Source organism: Loxodonta africana, chromosome 15 (genome assembly GCF_030014295.1).
Source record: "Loxodonta africana isolate mLoxAfr1 chromosome 15, mLoxAfr1.hap2, whole genome shotgun sequence".
NCBI classification, from domain to species: domain Eukaryota; kingdom Metazoa; phylum Chordata; class Mammalia; order Proboscidea; family Elephantidae; genus Loxodonta; species Loxodonta africana.
Genome location: NC_087356.1, coordinates 41,765,443 through 41,780,460, shown reverse-complemented (window position 1 = coordinate 41,780,460; position 15,018 = coordinate 41,765,443). Strand labels below are relative to the sequence as shown.

General features: G+C 43.6%; 1 protein-coding gene across 3 annotated transcripts in view; it reads right to left on the bottom strand.

Moving 5' to 3' along the window:
• The window catches only part of USP39 (ubiquitin specific peptidase 39), a 36,341-nt gene that overhangs the window by 18,316 nt on the left and 3,007 nt on the right, over nt 1-15,018 (bottom strand). For 2 of the 3 annotated variants that reach the window (XM_023539381.2, XM_003420425.4), the window contains exons 2-8: nt 14,162-14,231; nt 10,458-10,552; nt 9,209-9,345; nt 7,618-7,770; nt 3,854-4,079; nt 1,613-1,690; nt 368-435 (exon numbers count right to left, since the gene is read on the bottom strand). In XM_023539381.2, coding sequence (XP_023395149.1) covers nt 368-435; nt 1,613-1,690; nt 3,854-4,079; nt 7,618-7,770; nt 9,209-9,345; nt 10,458-10,552; nt 14,162-14,231 — 827 coding nt within the window. The remainder of the gene's footprint in view (nt 1-367; nt 436-1,612; nt 1,691-3,853; nt 4,080-7,617; nt 7,771-9,208; nt 9,346-10,457; nt 10,553-14,161; nt 14,232-15,018) is intronic. The other variant, XM_064268805.1, reaches the window with a different exon arrangement.

Here is a 15,018-nt window from a genome sequence, read left to right as displayed (position 1 = left end):
CCAGGCAGTTTCACACGCAGCAGCACCACCCAGTTAGGTTAGCACAGGGAAGAGGTGGTTGTCCACCATCAGAGAGATTTTGCTTATACACCATACCATCTAGAAAGCTTTACCTGAGCCTCTGAAACACACAGCAGCACCACCCAGTGGCCAGATGCTTAAACCACCAGGCTCCAACCAGCCCCTAAGCTCCCAAACTTGGAGAATACTGGCAAGATAGGAATCTGAGAGAACTGCTCCGTGGCAGGAGTATTGTAGAACCTCTTCATGGGGCAGGGGCCTTGTCAGGTCTCTAAGCATCTTTTTGTCGCCCCTAAATCCCTCAGACAATATAAAGCAGTATAAGACCCAGGTTCAACTCACTCACCAGATCAGGATGGGGAAGCTTTTTAGTGAAGATTCTCATGGACCCCTGGAAAACATCAGTCACAATCGCTGTATAAACAGAAATCAAATTCAGTGAGGTTGAAAAGCTTTCCCAAAATATATCTTCCAAATTTCTGAATTAAGCCATCACCTTCCAGCCTCAGAACTAAGGCTCTCATTAAACACCTAAGCTTCCTTTCTAACATGTATGCCACCACAAGACCTTTACAATTATCTGTGTAAACAACAATCTCATGTCTGTCTCCTCCCTTGAGCCCTCAGCACAGGGCCTGGCCCATCAGGGAAAACTGTTTGCAATGAATGAAATGTACAGAGCTGGAGACGTGTGAATCACAAAAAGCTCACAAGCAGAACAAGGCACAGCCAAGGAGGTCTCATTAACTACATGCTGCCTGGCAAGGGAGACAATGTCCAGGCTGAACTGGACACAAAAGGGATATGATCGACTGAGTGGATGGAGCAGAACAGAAACAAAGCAAGGAGACAGAGAGCACAACAGGGTTCTAGAATCCTGACAGGACACAAGTCAGAGAGCTCAGAGGATGAGCACATGATGAAGACACCCGGCAGAGGTGGCAAGGCCGACGAGGGGAAAGGGCACATCAAGGTCCCACCAATGCCATCACCATCAGAACACAGATGCCAACAGTCACCATGAAAGGAGACAAGGAAAAAACGATTTCAGCTCCCAGAATGACTCACCTAGCTCTGCGGTCAGTAAGCTGGTAGTTATTAACGGCATTCCTGGGAACCATCTCACTACCACCAAGTCAATGTAGACTGCTGAGGGACACAGACTCAAAGTCTGAGACCTGTATGCAGGCCGGCATCATCCCTCCAAATACAGGTTCAGGGTGAGGAACTAGGTTTTAGCCTGGTCTAGCCTTTGACTTAAAAGCCAGGCAAATAAGCCCTCCTCACACTATCACAAGAGCAGGAGACTAGGAGTCTAGAACATGCTGCTCAGTCCTTCTGTTTAAAAACTGGGCCAGGATTTCTAGGGTACAGTCATGTCTAATTCCACTTACTGAACATATGACCACATCTAACAAAAATGGAGAGAGGCCTAATCAGGAACAAAGTTTAGCCCATGTTTACAACAGATACTACCCCGGCCCCCATGCACAAAAAGATAAACAGTTGAGAACAAAAGGATGAGAAGTCACGATGTTTTTAAAAGGGAGTAAACAATAAAGAATTCCTTTTCACAAGCAGTATAACTTACTCTTCTTTTTCTTCTTTGTGCCCCCCAGAGCTGAGTGCAGGGCATTCAGAAACCAGGATAGAAAGTCAACTCCATCCCCTGGGGAAAAAACGAAGGGTGGGACACGTCAAAGCTGGGAGGCATTATACTCCCAAGCCACGCCCTGGTTGCTGTGACTCCATGGTTCCAGGTTTTCCTTCTTCCTCTCTGGCCACACCACCCTGTCCCTGTGTGTTCACCTCTATCTGGCCGCTAAACGCTGGCACTCCTCAAAGTCAAGCTCTTGGTCTTGCATTCTTTCCTCTCTCCCCAGGCTCTCTGATCCATACCATTACCTGAAATGGTCAGCTCTCCCCCAAGCCTGTATCTCCAACCCAGTGATGACTAACTCCACAGACAAACACTTTTTCCCTGAGGAAGCTCAGGCTTCCTTCTTCCCTTCTCTAGCTTACAAGAACTCTTGCATGACAGAAGGCAGGAAGGCACCTTTCCCTAGCATGAGGACTGAAATGGCATCCAAAGCAGAACACAAGGGTTTCTGGGAACCAGCACATGGGTGACACTCCTGATCTATGAGCAGGGTGTCAAAGGAGCCTGACACCCAGATACTTTGGGATAATGGCTACTTTCTCACCAAGATTTGTATCAATTTTACTTCATCTTTGCTCACCCAGGAGCCCTGGTAATGAAGCGGTTAAGAGCTATGGCAAGCTAAGGCTGCTAACCAAAAGGTTAGCAGTTTGAATCCACCAGCCACTCCTTGGAAACCCCCTATGGGGCAGTTCTACTCTGTCCTATAGGGTTGCTATGAGTCAGAATCAACTCAGTGGCAACGGTTTTGGCTTTTTCGGTTTTGCTCACCTAATTAAAACCTCATGCTTTCTTTAATTTCACTTCCCTAACTTCAAAGGCCTCCAATAACTCCATAATGACCTTCTTCACATTCCCCTCACATAAAATTATACACATGCCTTTGTTCTATCACAGCAAGAGCCTCTTCAGGTGTCTAAACACTAGGCAATGAACGCCCTGACAGGTCTCTAAGATACGGGCAGGCTACGTTTATGTGACAACATAACTGTTGGGTATGTGGCTATGACAGAAGAAAGCAGGTATGTTTATTTTTAGGGTGCCCTGGTTTTTCTGCAACTCTACAACCAATTATGCTTTCTGATTCTATCAGAAGCTGAGACCCCAGTGTTCATGTGTAGGCCAGGAGGCGTCTGCTAAGCACTGTAAATCCTTACACTGAAAAGACACTCATTCTCCAACAAAAACTTCCCACCTGATGCAGCCTTAGTATAAAAACCTGTGACCAGATAGAGCTGGTGCAGAAACAAATATCCCTTAGAACAGCAGATGCCCCAGCCATCCTAACTGATGGGAATTAGATGGCCCTACACAGCATACACACAGTGGGGGCCTCAGACTAAGATTTTATTGCCCATGTTATAAACTACTAAGCATCATCAGCAGCCGAGTTCAAACCGATTAGTTACTTCTGCTCATTTAGGAATAAGTAATGGGGTTTCTGAAAAGAATATACTGATCTAGAAAATACAGTCTCAATCAATGTACCTTATCTATCCCGAAGTGTCTCCTATTTTCTCCTACCCTAAGAACCCAAGGGCCCCACAGTGGCTCCTTACCTACTTGGAGTCCTCTCTATCTCTCCCTTCCTCAGGTACCTGGGAATCTTAAAGGCTGTGAGGCCATGACTGAGCTTCCTCTCTAATCCACCCCTCAGCCAGAGTAAAGCTTTTAAAATGTACTTCTAATGTCACACATTCACTTAAAAGCCTTTGCTGATTTCCCACTGTTGTCAGGATATAAATTCCTTAGAGTAGCATAGAAACCCCGACACAACCTGCTCCCTCCCAACTTCTACCTCAGTGCTCTCCAATTTCCCCTGGAATGTCTTCTTCCTGCGTCAGGCTCTCCTGCACTGTCTGAGGTGTCCTTCCAACCTGGAATGCCCCCCTCCCTGTCAGCCTGCCTTCACCTCTATCAAAAACTCAGGGGTCTTTTTCTCCACACTCTGATCCCCAATCTATCTCCCGCATGTTGGATGGGAGGCCCCTGCCCCGTGCTCCCATAGTATATTCTGCTTCCTTATCACAGACCTGAATACTCTGTAGCCAGCTTTCTACATAACTGTCTTCCTCACTAGACAGACAGCTCCTAAAAGGGAAAAATAAGTTTGTGTATCAAGCTAGTTTTATTGCTCTGAAGTCAGAGAAACATGAATGACTTGTTCCTCACCTTGCTTGGTGATCTGAAAAGTCTTCTTGCTGCAAAGGACAACTGCCTGAAGCATTTCGTGGGGAGAGACATGCGCCTTGAAATTTCGAGGGTTCCAGAGCTTTCTCATCAGCTCTCCAAAACGCTGTACCAACAAGAACATGATATCCCCTGGAGGACGCTTGATGGTCTTATAATTGTCTTCTTCGAGGAAGTAGTTCCGGAGAGGAGGAACATTAGACAGAGCCTGTAAGTCAAACACTCATGATTAGCCCAAAGCCCCTTTGCAGGGCCCCTTGGAGTCAAGGCACCTCCCACCAAAGTTACTCTAATGGAACCCTGTGACGGCCTTAAAGAGTCAGAAGTAAGTGGGCCCCAGAAGAATGCTACCCAGAGTTAATAATACAGGAATATCCTTCACGTTGAGTTTCATACAAAGTCCTACTCTGCAGACACTTGGTTGACATGGATATGACAAAGGAGTTTAAAAAAAAAAAAATGGTATTCAATTCCCTACCTGCTGACCAACTTATTTAACAATTTCCTTTCTTACTCTAATTATGCCTGTGACTATGCTTGAATATGTAAGGAATTAAAGGCTAGAAACATAAATACTCTTTCTTCATCATCCATTTTCACTGGAGCAGAGCTAACCATCTGGGGAACACAGCTTTCCTACGTCTCAACTCCACTCATCTTAATGAAAGTTGATGTTCTCCTAAAATGTACCACTGACAGAGTGATAATAAAATGACACAATTGTATATAACAAATGCACTCTGTTAGGATGGAAAGTGGTCAAAAGGTTTAGGAGAACAAAATTAAATTTGACCTTATTAAGCAAAAAAGACAAAGAACAGCCATGTTAGTTGAGGAAGGAATACATGCTATTAGCCTGAGCTACAAAACTGAACATGGAAAAGCTCCTAAATAAAAACACGGTATGCCCCCGGGTCCTTTCCTCATGGGCTCACGGGTCCTCACCAGCACAGTGTTTACTATGAGCCCACATTTCGTGGCAAGATAACCCATTCAGAAAAGGCAAGAGTTTCTACTAAATACAATAAATCCAGGTGTCTCTGGGGAAGATGACTCAAAACACAGGTGATCAGGAAAGCCTCGACAAGCCTCCCTCAGCTATAGAAGAAACAGGGCTTTCTTCTTAGAGGCTAATTGCTTTCAAGGAAGTTACTCTCAAAAGATGAATATGGATAAAAGCTTTTACTAATTCTCAGTAATCCATATTGTGTAGCATTTGCTCTCTGGCTTCCACACCCTAGAACAAGACCCACCCCCACAGACCAGCAGTCACACAAACAGTAGCTACCTCAGAGAAATGATCCAGCCACAGGATCCCTGATCCATTCAACCCTATTTCACTGGAAACATCATCACAGAGAGTTTATTATTCATCTCTTTGTTTTTATAAGAGAATTTCCTATGGGAGCTTAAATTCATCAAAGTCAAGACCAAGTGCCCTGACTCTGTTCAAACCCTGTCTGTCCATCCGTAGTAGTTTTCACAGAGCTGTAAGAGGCTGGGAGAGGAACAGTCTGAAAAGTCTCTCTCCACAAGGATCTGACCTTCCCAGGGACTAAGCTTGTCACCAAGGGCAGACACTGAAACTAGTAGATAAGCCTACACAACTGTTTCCCCAGTTCTTCATGGCAGAAATATAAACAAAGTTTAAAAGCAAAATAAGAATTGAGTGAAAACATCTTGCAACTTATATAACAGAAACAGGCTACTATCTTTATTACATATTTCTTAAAACTCAGTTAAGATGAGCTACTATTAGAAAAACAAGCACATAAGGCCCAACAACTCAAGAAAAGAATATAGTTAATACGTTGAAAGATGAAATCAACTTTAGAAGTGATCCAAAAATGTAAGTCAAAATGGAGGTACCTATCAAAATGGCTACATACATACAAGTACACAAAATATGTATATACATGTATATACACACACACAATACACACCACACACATTTTTTTTAAGTATTAGTGACAACGTAAGGTAAAAGAACACTCTTTCGTGTTGCTGGTGGGTTTGTAAATTGCTACAAACCCCCCAGAGCATAGAATCTAGGCGCTGAATGCACTAATACAAGAATAGGAGATAGATTAAATAGGTTGTAATTTATCAATAAAATGAATTAACATGAAATTATTAATAATGCTATACTCCTTTGCCATGAGATCAAAAGAAATGGATGGCACCTGGTTACCATTACTTGGCATTTTGATCAAGTACCCAATAGACAGATCTTGATCAAAAGGAGGAAAAACGTAGAACAGAACTTCAAATTCTTATGAAAACCAGACTTACTGGATACAATGAGACTGGAGAAACCCTGAGTCTATTGCCTGGAAACACTTTTACACCTTGAACCAAAACTATCCCATGAAATCACCTTTAAACAATTTAGCTAAATTAACAAACAATGTTTGCCTTGAGCATTGCACTCTTCTGAAGAATTATCTGTGTGAAATCAAATTGACAATGGTAACCCTAAAGCACAGATGAAAACTTTAAGGGGCAGAGAGTCTAAGTTCACGGTGGTGAAACAATATGGGCAGAAATGGGGAGGCTGGTGACACAATGTGAAGTATGTGACCATTGCCAATGAACTGTACACCCAAAAATTTATCAATGGGTGTGTGTTTTGTTGTGTATATCTTCACCAAAAATGAATTAAAAAAAAAAATTAGTGAAAGCGGGCATATAATTCTGGCAGAAGAGATTTAAATGTGTATTGCTCACTGGCTTTTTCTAATGAAACATTAATGTAGGTTTAAAAAAAAAAAAGGAATACTCTAGAAGAACACTTGTAAATTAAATATTAAGATGCATACACATAGTATATTACTTTATAAATAAAAAACATGTAGTTGTATGCATTTTGAAAGTCCAGAAAAGAAATATAACAAAATATAACACTATCACAAAAAATGTAAGACTGTCTACAGAAGGATGCTCAATGCAGCACTGGAAACAGGGGAAATAAAGGTAAGTTAAATTTTATCCATCAACTGGGAATGGCAAAATAAGCCATGATATTGCCACATGATGGAATATTCTAAATGTGTGAATATGTTCAGAAAAAGTTCTGCAAGTCTACATGCTGTTAACTCCCCTGGGACAGAGCAGTGGGTAAGGAAATGAACAAAGCTTTCACTTTTCACTTTACACATTTTCCCTCAATGAGCCTATGTTTGTGTTTGTAGGTTTTTTAATCAATTTTTTTCTTGAAGTGGGATTGTCATAAGTTTCTTATTTATGCCTTATGCTTACCAACATGTTCCAATTTTTCTATAATATGCACATACTATTATGTAATTACAAAAAAAAAAAAACTTTTCACTGAAAATAGGTCAGCTTTGACTTTCTATCTTTCCCATTTGGGGCATAAGCATGGGGAAGGGATGAGACATCTCACAGCCGAGACAATGAACATCTGCACCAGTATAAAATGCGTTATCTAGCTAGCCGTTTCTAGTTTGGTATCACCAGGCAACACCCAGATTCCATCCCTCATTCCCTAAGACACTCCAAGGCCATGAGGCCAGTGGCTGGAAAAGCCTCACATGTGGCAGCAGTCCCGAGAGCACACACAGGAATATACTGCTTGCTGCAGAACAAATACTCTGCAGAGTCCTCAGCAGGACTCAATGCCTGGAGACCACTCGACTGTGCTCAACAAGGCAGCAGTGATTTCTCGGCTGACCCCACACCATTACTGGGTTACCCTCTCTTCTTCAGTGTTCCCATCCTGACCCTACCTGAAGGACAGCGTTGGCGTAGTCGTTGGCCTTTATGTTGTTCAATCCCACAATGCCTGGCAGGTAAGTGGTACCATCATAAGCCCGGGACAATTTGGCTTGCTTATCCAAGTTTGCAATTTGCTGCTTCGTGAAAGTGGGCTTTAATACATACTGCAAGCACAAGAAAATTTTACATTGTCTGAGGACTATAAACAGAATTCCCAGAACAGACAAAGTATGTCTGGAACAGCAACTTCTGCCAAAAACAAAAAATGAATGGGTCATGAAGTTCTGACCACACACCCAAAAAGGCCCCAACAGTAAGTGTAAAGGCCAAGTAACGTGGGGTAGATCCTCTCCACACTGCTAATCTAGAAGGGGATCTCCACGTTTAGCCCCAAATCACTGAACCCCAGGTCTTTGCTCAGACCTCAGCTACCTGGCCAGCCCCAAGGTAAACGACTGCCAGAAACTGCAGGACCGCTCCAATCTCTGAAGGCAGTGGGAGCCTGAGTCCCGGCTGTGAGCTCACACAGCCAGCACGTCCCCTCAGCTCAGGAGCCTGAGAGCCTCCTCACCTCAGGCAGGACTGAGGAGCTCGTGGCTCCCTATGACTGGGGATGTGGGATCAGAATTCTCCCAGTTAGTACCACGCGGGTCAGCCAAACGTGCCACGGGCTGGACAGAGCTCGTCACTAACGCACTCTGAAATCTTCATTTCAAATCCTCCCTTGTAAATACGGTCCATAACTACCTAAACTCAGCTATATTAAACTTTTAAAGTAGCATAAGTAGTATTTCAAAAACTCTGAACACCTAGCTTTCCTTAAAAAGAAACGGAATACTTAACACAATGAATACGGAGCCACTTGCTAAAAAAGGAAAATGATAACCAATGGTTTCAATATTAATCAAAGCGTAAGAGGCTCTCCAGTTAGTACAGCAAGTAACCCTTGGCACAGGTCAGAGACCAGAGCCGTCAAATGGGGCGTGCTGGCCACTCTGGCTACATCGCGTTAAAAGTAGTCAGGAGCTGGTAAGTTTGGTACCCAGTGTACTACACCAGGTGCAATTCACAGCCCTACTCCAAAACGTGGAAGGAAAACTGATCCCACAAAAAATGCTTTAACTCCATCTACCAGATGCTCTGATACTAAGATTTCCTAATGGACACAGATACTTTAATAGCTGGAAAGAAATGTCCCACATTTAAATAACTTGACATTTTGGTTTACAAAAAAAAAAAAGCTTTAACTCCAAGTAGAAAGTGACTGACTGCTAAGTGAAAGGTCAGCAGTTTAAAACCACCAGTGGTTCCAAGGGAGAAAGATGCAGCAGTCTGCTTCCATAGGGATTTGCAGCCTTGGAAACCCTATGGGGTCACTATGAGTCAGAATCTAGACAGCAGTGGATTTAGTTTTTTGGTTTAGAAAGCAGCCATATTTCTTCACTCCCAGCCCTCGATAGTTATAAGGCAGAAATAACGACGAGGCTGCAGACCACAGGATACAATTATGAGCCCTGACCTCCTTACTTGGCTTTCCGGGTTCCACCCACACCCAAGGGGACTGAGAGTCTTCCCTGCAAACTAGCTCTCCTGGACACAGACCGTGATATCCTCCAGCGAGGAATCAATGATCTCGTAGTTGTCTGGAAGGCAGTAAAACTTGAGGGTGTGGAGATTGAGGAAGACATGGTGGCTAAACTGGACGCTGTGGATGTAGGCGTGAGACTTCAAACCCCGGCCTGCAGAGAAGGATGAAAGGCTGTAAGAGAAGGGCAGGTTCCAGAAGGCACAGATCAGGCTTGATTTTCCTTTCCCTGTTTTGTACTGGAACATGTTAATATCAGCAAAACCAAAGAATGATGCCATCCATGAAATGAAGTTCCCACGTGAGCATCTCTTATCACAAAATGTAGCAAAAATAATCGCTATCAGGTACTTTGTTCCCTAGAAGGCATGAGCCATGGGTTGGGGAAACTAATGTCATATAAATGAATGTGAAATATCCATATATATGAACCAGCTTCATATGCATTAAAGGTTTGTGCATCTACCATATGTAACACACGCACACACATGCGTAGACAAGCACATACGCATATACACCCTGCGACAATCCATCACCGCTCAGTCCTGAATTTCCAACTGCCCACGTTTGGGATAGCCCTGCACCTAGGTGCCTCTGTTCGTGTCATTCCCTTCTAGAATATCTCCCCCTTTGCCCATCCAAACCCTCAATGTCCTGCCAGTTCAAGTCCCAGCACCACCTGCTCCATGAACTTCCCTCAAACACTCCAGCTAACACTGGTCTTTCCTTCTTTCCACTTCTTGCTGCCTTCAGCTGCACTGAGCACCACAGTCCGGCGGTCATCTTTATGGGCTTACAGAGCTGACCGGCTGCTTATGTGTTAACCTCGACTCCTTACAAGAGCAAGGGATGTAGTTCGTAATTCTTCAAAACTTCCACTATACTACCGACATACATGGCATTTGCCTGGTCTGAATGAACTGAAATAACAAATTTTCAGAAAAGAACAGACATAAAAAGTCTTTAGAGCAAGAAGATTCTCAGAAAAAGACATAAACATGGAAAACATTAGAGATTTGGCAACCCAGACTCTTTGAGATCCCTGACACAGACTTTCACACGACATTCTCTTTCACTTCGAGAAGTATTCAGGTTCTGACCAATCAGAGAGCCTCCTGTTGGTTTTCTGAGAGAAAATGTGGACTAACAGAAGGGTCATCAGACACGAATCCTGAGAGCAATTTACTTTCTTTAAAAAAAGAAAACTCTCTGGAGCAGACCTGTGGTTAATGCTTAACACCCTGCAAGCTTATCACATTTACTTACCCTGAAAGTACTTGCCACACACCAGGCAGGCATAAGCGTTAATGTGGGAGAGGGAGATGGAACACAGCTTCTCAAAGTCAAAGTCCAGCACACTCCTAAAAGAATCAAAACAAAAGGAAAAGCAGTTAATAGGGGCGGATGTCTAGGAGGGCAGCCAGGCGAAGCAGAACAGACCCTACGTTCCACAATGTGAAATAGCATTCTTCAGAGAACGGCTCAACAACCACACATATACTGTGGGGAGCATTAACTATTCCTCTCCCACCACACCCCAAAGCAGAGCCAAGTGTCCCCACCAGACAAACAATGCCAATGACCCTCCTTCTCAGTAATACTGATAACTGGTCAAGGACCTGCCACTGCAGTCACTTTCTCTGAAGGGAAAGCTCCCAGAACTGGACTAAGGAACAGGGCCCCAAAGGCACTCCAAATTAAAAGACTAGGCATTGAAGGGCATAGAAGAGTGAATCTATGCTTTTATAAAAATTATTTTTTACAAAAGTGTATTTTTATAAAAATAAAAATTTATTTTTGTCCATAAAAGTAAGTGCAAAACCTGAAGAATTTCAGGGAGTACCCACAAATAGGTCTATTTATGAGTGTGGGCAGGTGAGAGACAACTCTTACCTCCACTGAATCCACAGGCGGCCAAAGGATTCCTTCTCAAACAGCACTCTAAATAATTGATAATGTCCCTCCGAGGTGCACCATCCAATACAGGAGCCACCAGCCACATGTGGTTATTTACATGTAAATTTTTAAAATGAAAACTAAATAAAATTTAAAATTCAGTTCCTCAGTTGCACAAGCCACATTTCAAGTGCTCGACAGCCACATGCAGCTTGTGCTTACCACATGGGACATCCCTTACACAGAACAATTCCGTTTTTGCAGAAAGTTCTATTGGGCAGATTGAAAGCATTCTAAGATGACATCTGGGCTCAGAGAAAAGAGGACCATGATGAGGTAAATACCTCTGCTTTAGGACTAATTTTTGTCTTTTTTTTCCCCCTCTGCTGAATCCCAAGCACTTAGTATTGTACCTGGTATACAATGATGAGGTAAATACCTCTGCTTTAGGACTAATTTTTGTCTTTTTTTTCCCCCTCTGCTGAATCCCAAGCACTTAGTATTGTACCTGGTATATATGAGCACTCCATAAATATTTTAGTACTGAGGTTTAGAAGGACACCACCGTACCCATGTGTCTTATTCATCACTACTGCTGTAACAGAAATACCAAAAGTGGATGGCTTTAACAAACAGAAATTTATTCTCTCACACTTCAGGGGGCTAGAAGTACAAATTCAGGGCACCAGCTCCAGGGGAAGGTTTTCTCTCTCTGTTGGTTCTGGGGGAAGGTCGCTGTCATCAAGCTTTCCCCAGGTCTAAGAGTTTCTCAGCACAGGCACCTCAGGTCCAAAGTACGAGCTCTGCTCCTGGCTCTTCTTTCTTTGTGGTAGGAGGCCCCTCTCCTCTCTGCTCACTTCTCTCTTTTATATCTCGAAAAAGACTGACTCAAGGTACAACCTAATCCTGTAGATAGTGTCCTGCCTCATTAACATAACTGCCTCTAATCCTGCCTCGTTAACGTCATTAAAAAAAAAAAAAAGACCCGCCGCACTCAGTTGATTCCGACTCGTTAACATCACAGAGGTGAGGATTTACCACACGTAGGATAATCACATCAGATCACAAAATTGAGGACAACCACACAATACTGAGAATCATGGCCTAGCCAAGTTGAAACACATTTCTGGGGGACATAATTCAATCCGTAACATTCTACCTTGCCACATATGAAACACATTCACCCCATCACATCATCTCAAAAGTCTCAAATCAACTCCAAGTCCAAATTCCATCCTAGGGCAAAATTCCTCCTCATCTGTGAAATCTAAAATACAAGTTATCTGCTTCCAAACTACAATGCTGGAACAAGCACAAGGTAAGACATTTCCATTACAAATGAGAGAAATTGGAGGGAAAGAAGGGATAACAGGCACCAAGCAAGTCAGCAGAGCACATTACATTAGCCCTCAAGGCTTGAAAATAATCCTCTGTTTTCTGAGACTGTTTAGATAATGGCCCTGCCCTCCAGGCTCTAGGTCTTGGCCACACTCCCCAGATTCTGAATGGAGGCCCCTCAGCCCTGGGCTTCATCTCCATCTTCCAGGCCCACTGGACTGGCAACTCTGTTCCCTCATCTTTGGGCATCCCCATTATCCCAGTCCATCTGAGTGGCAATCTCACTCCCTTGGCCCCCACAGGCCCCATTCTTCTGCCCCTTGGACATGGTGCCCCAACCCCTCAGCTTTGGTCAGCAGATCTGGCCACATCCCACTGGCACTCGGGAAAGGCAGCCCCACCCTCCAGAATCAAGCTGATGAAGATCTGACTCTTTGAAACCTAGGAGGCTGTGGCCTCGCCCTTTGAGACCCCAGAGGTTGTGGCCCTACCCTTTGAGACCGAGGAAGTTCTGCTTTCTGTACTCCTTGTCTCCTCAGCTTCTGTTTCCTGGTTCCTTGGCCACTCGACCCCTCAGGTCTTTTGTGCCCGCCCCATGTCTGCCCTGCTCGGGCAAGTGTTCCAAAGCTCTTTTAGCTCTACTGATAAGTGCCTGGAGCCACTCAGCTCTCTTGCTCACTAGGTCAGCTCCCCCACTGTCTCATACCAGTCTTCTGGTTCTGCTGCTGCTTCTTTCCATCTGCGCCCTTTCCAGTGTTACAGCACTCCTCACTTCCTTCTGAACTTCACCAGAATTGTCTTTGATGTCCATAATTCCAACAGTCTCTTCAAGGCAATCCAGGCTTTTACTATTAGGTACCTTAAAACCCTTCCAGCCTCTACCCATTACCCAACTCCAAGATCACTTCCACAGTTTATGTATCTATTAGAGCAGCACCCCACTCTCAATACCAAATCCTGTCTTAGTTATCTAGTGCTGCTATAACAGAAATACCACAAGTGGATGGCTTTAACAAACAGAAATTTATTCTCTCACACTTTAGGAGGCTAGAAGTACAAATTCAGGCCACCAGCTCCAGGGGAAGGCTTTCTCTCTCTAACAGCTCTGGGGGAAGGTCCTTGTCATCAATCTTTCCCTGGGTCTAGGAGCTTCTCAGTGCAGGAACGTAGGGTCCAAAGTACGCTCTCCACTTCTGGTGCTTCTTTCTTGGTGATAGGAGGTCTCTCTTCTCTCTGCTCACTTCTCTCTTTTATATCTCAAAAGAGACTGACTCAAGGTATAACCTAATCCTGTAGATTGAGTCCTGTCTCATTAGCATAACTCTCTCTAATACTGCCTCACTAACATCACAGAGGTGAGGATTTACAACACACAGGATAGTCACATCAGATCACAAAATGGAGGACAACCACACAATACTGAGAATCATGGTCTAGCCAAGGTGACACACATTTTTGGGAGACACGATTCAACCCATAACACTGTTCTTCTAACACAGAAATTCAAAATGAATTGAAAGCTCTTTATGCATTTATTCACCCTTAAACAACATTCCTGTTCTATAACATACACTCTGACTCTTTAAAGTAAAGGAAGAAGTTTTTGATAATAATGGCAAGAAGCACAATTTTCTGAGCAGAAGGCTTAGAAGGGGTAAGATTAAGATGTTTTCCCATGTATGTTCTGGAGAGATTGCATTGTTCTTTTTGCTGCCTTCATCACCCATTCTACTGACCTGTTAATGGTATCAAGGTATGGGCAGTGGCGACTCCTCCGGTCCTCGGAATCCACGCGGCCATTCTTGGCTGAAAGAAAAATCATCACAGGCTTTGGAAATGGAAACATGTGCTCAGGGTCAGCTACCAGTGAAAGTAAAGAAACACAGACATGGGACGAACTAAGCAAGATGAGCTCCTACGCAGCAGGCTCGCAACACCCAAAACACCCACTAATGGCGCAAGCCGCAAACTGGAGACTATAGTTTGAACACACCTACTCAACAAAGGATTAGTTTGCAGATTACATACAGAAACTTTGTCAATCACTAAGAAAGACAAACAACCCAACAGAAAAATGCACCAAAGACGTGAAAAGGTATTTCTTAAAAGAGGAATACAGCCTACATACATAAAAAAGAAGCTCAACCTTATCATCACATGACATACCACTTCACACCTACCAGAGAGGAAAAAATAAAGTCAGAAAATCCCAAGTATTGGTGAATATGTGGAGCAATGGGAAAGCTCAAGCGCTGCTGGTGAAGTATAAGCTGGTACAACCTTTGGAAAATAGTATGACAGGATCAAAGCTAAAAACATGCAGACCCTTCAGCTCAGCAATTTCTCTTCTAATTGTACACCCTAGAGAAACTTCTGCACACACACACCAGGAAACATTGTAAAACATTTGCAGCAGCAACACTTGAAAGAGCCAAAACTGTAAACAACCCAAATGTCCATCACACGTAAAATAGTGAAATACATTTTGGTACATCACCCATGGAATATTACAGAGCCATGAACATCTATCTGGATGAACCTCAAAAACATGTCTCACAAAAACAAAAGGGAAAATCAAAAGACTACATACAGT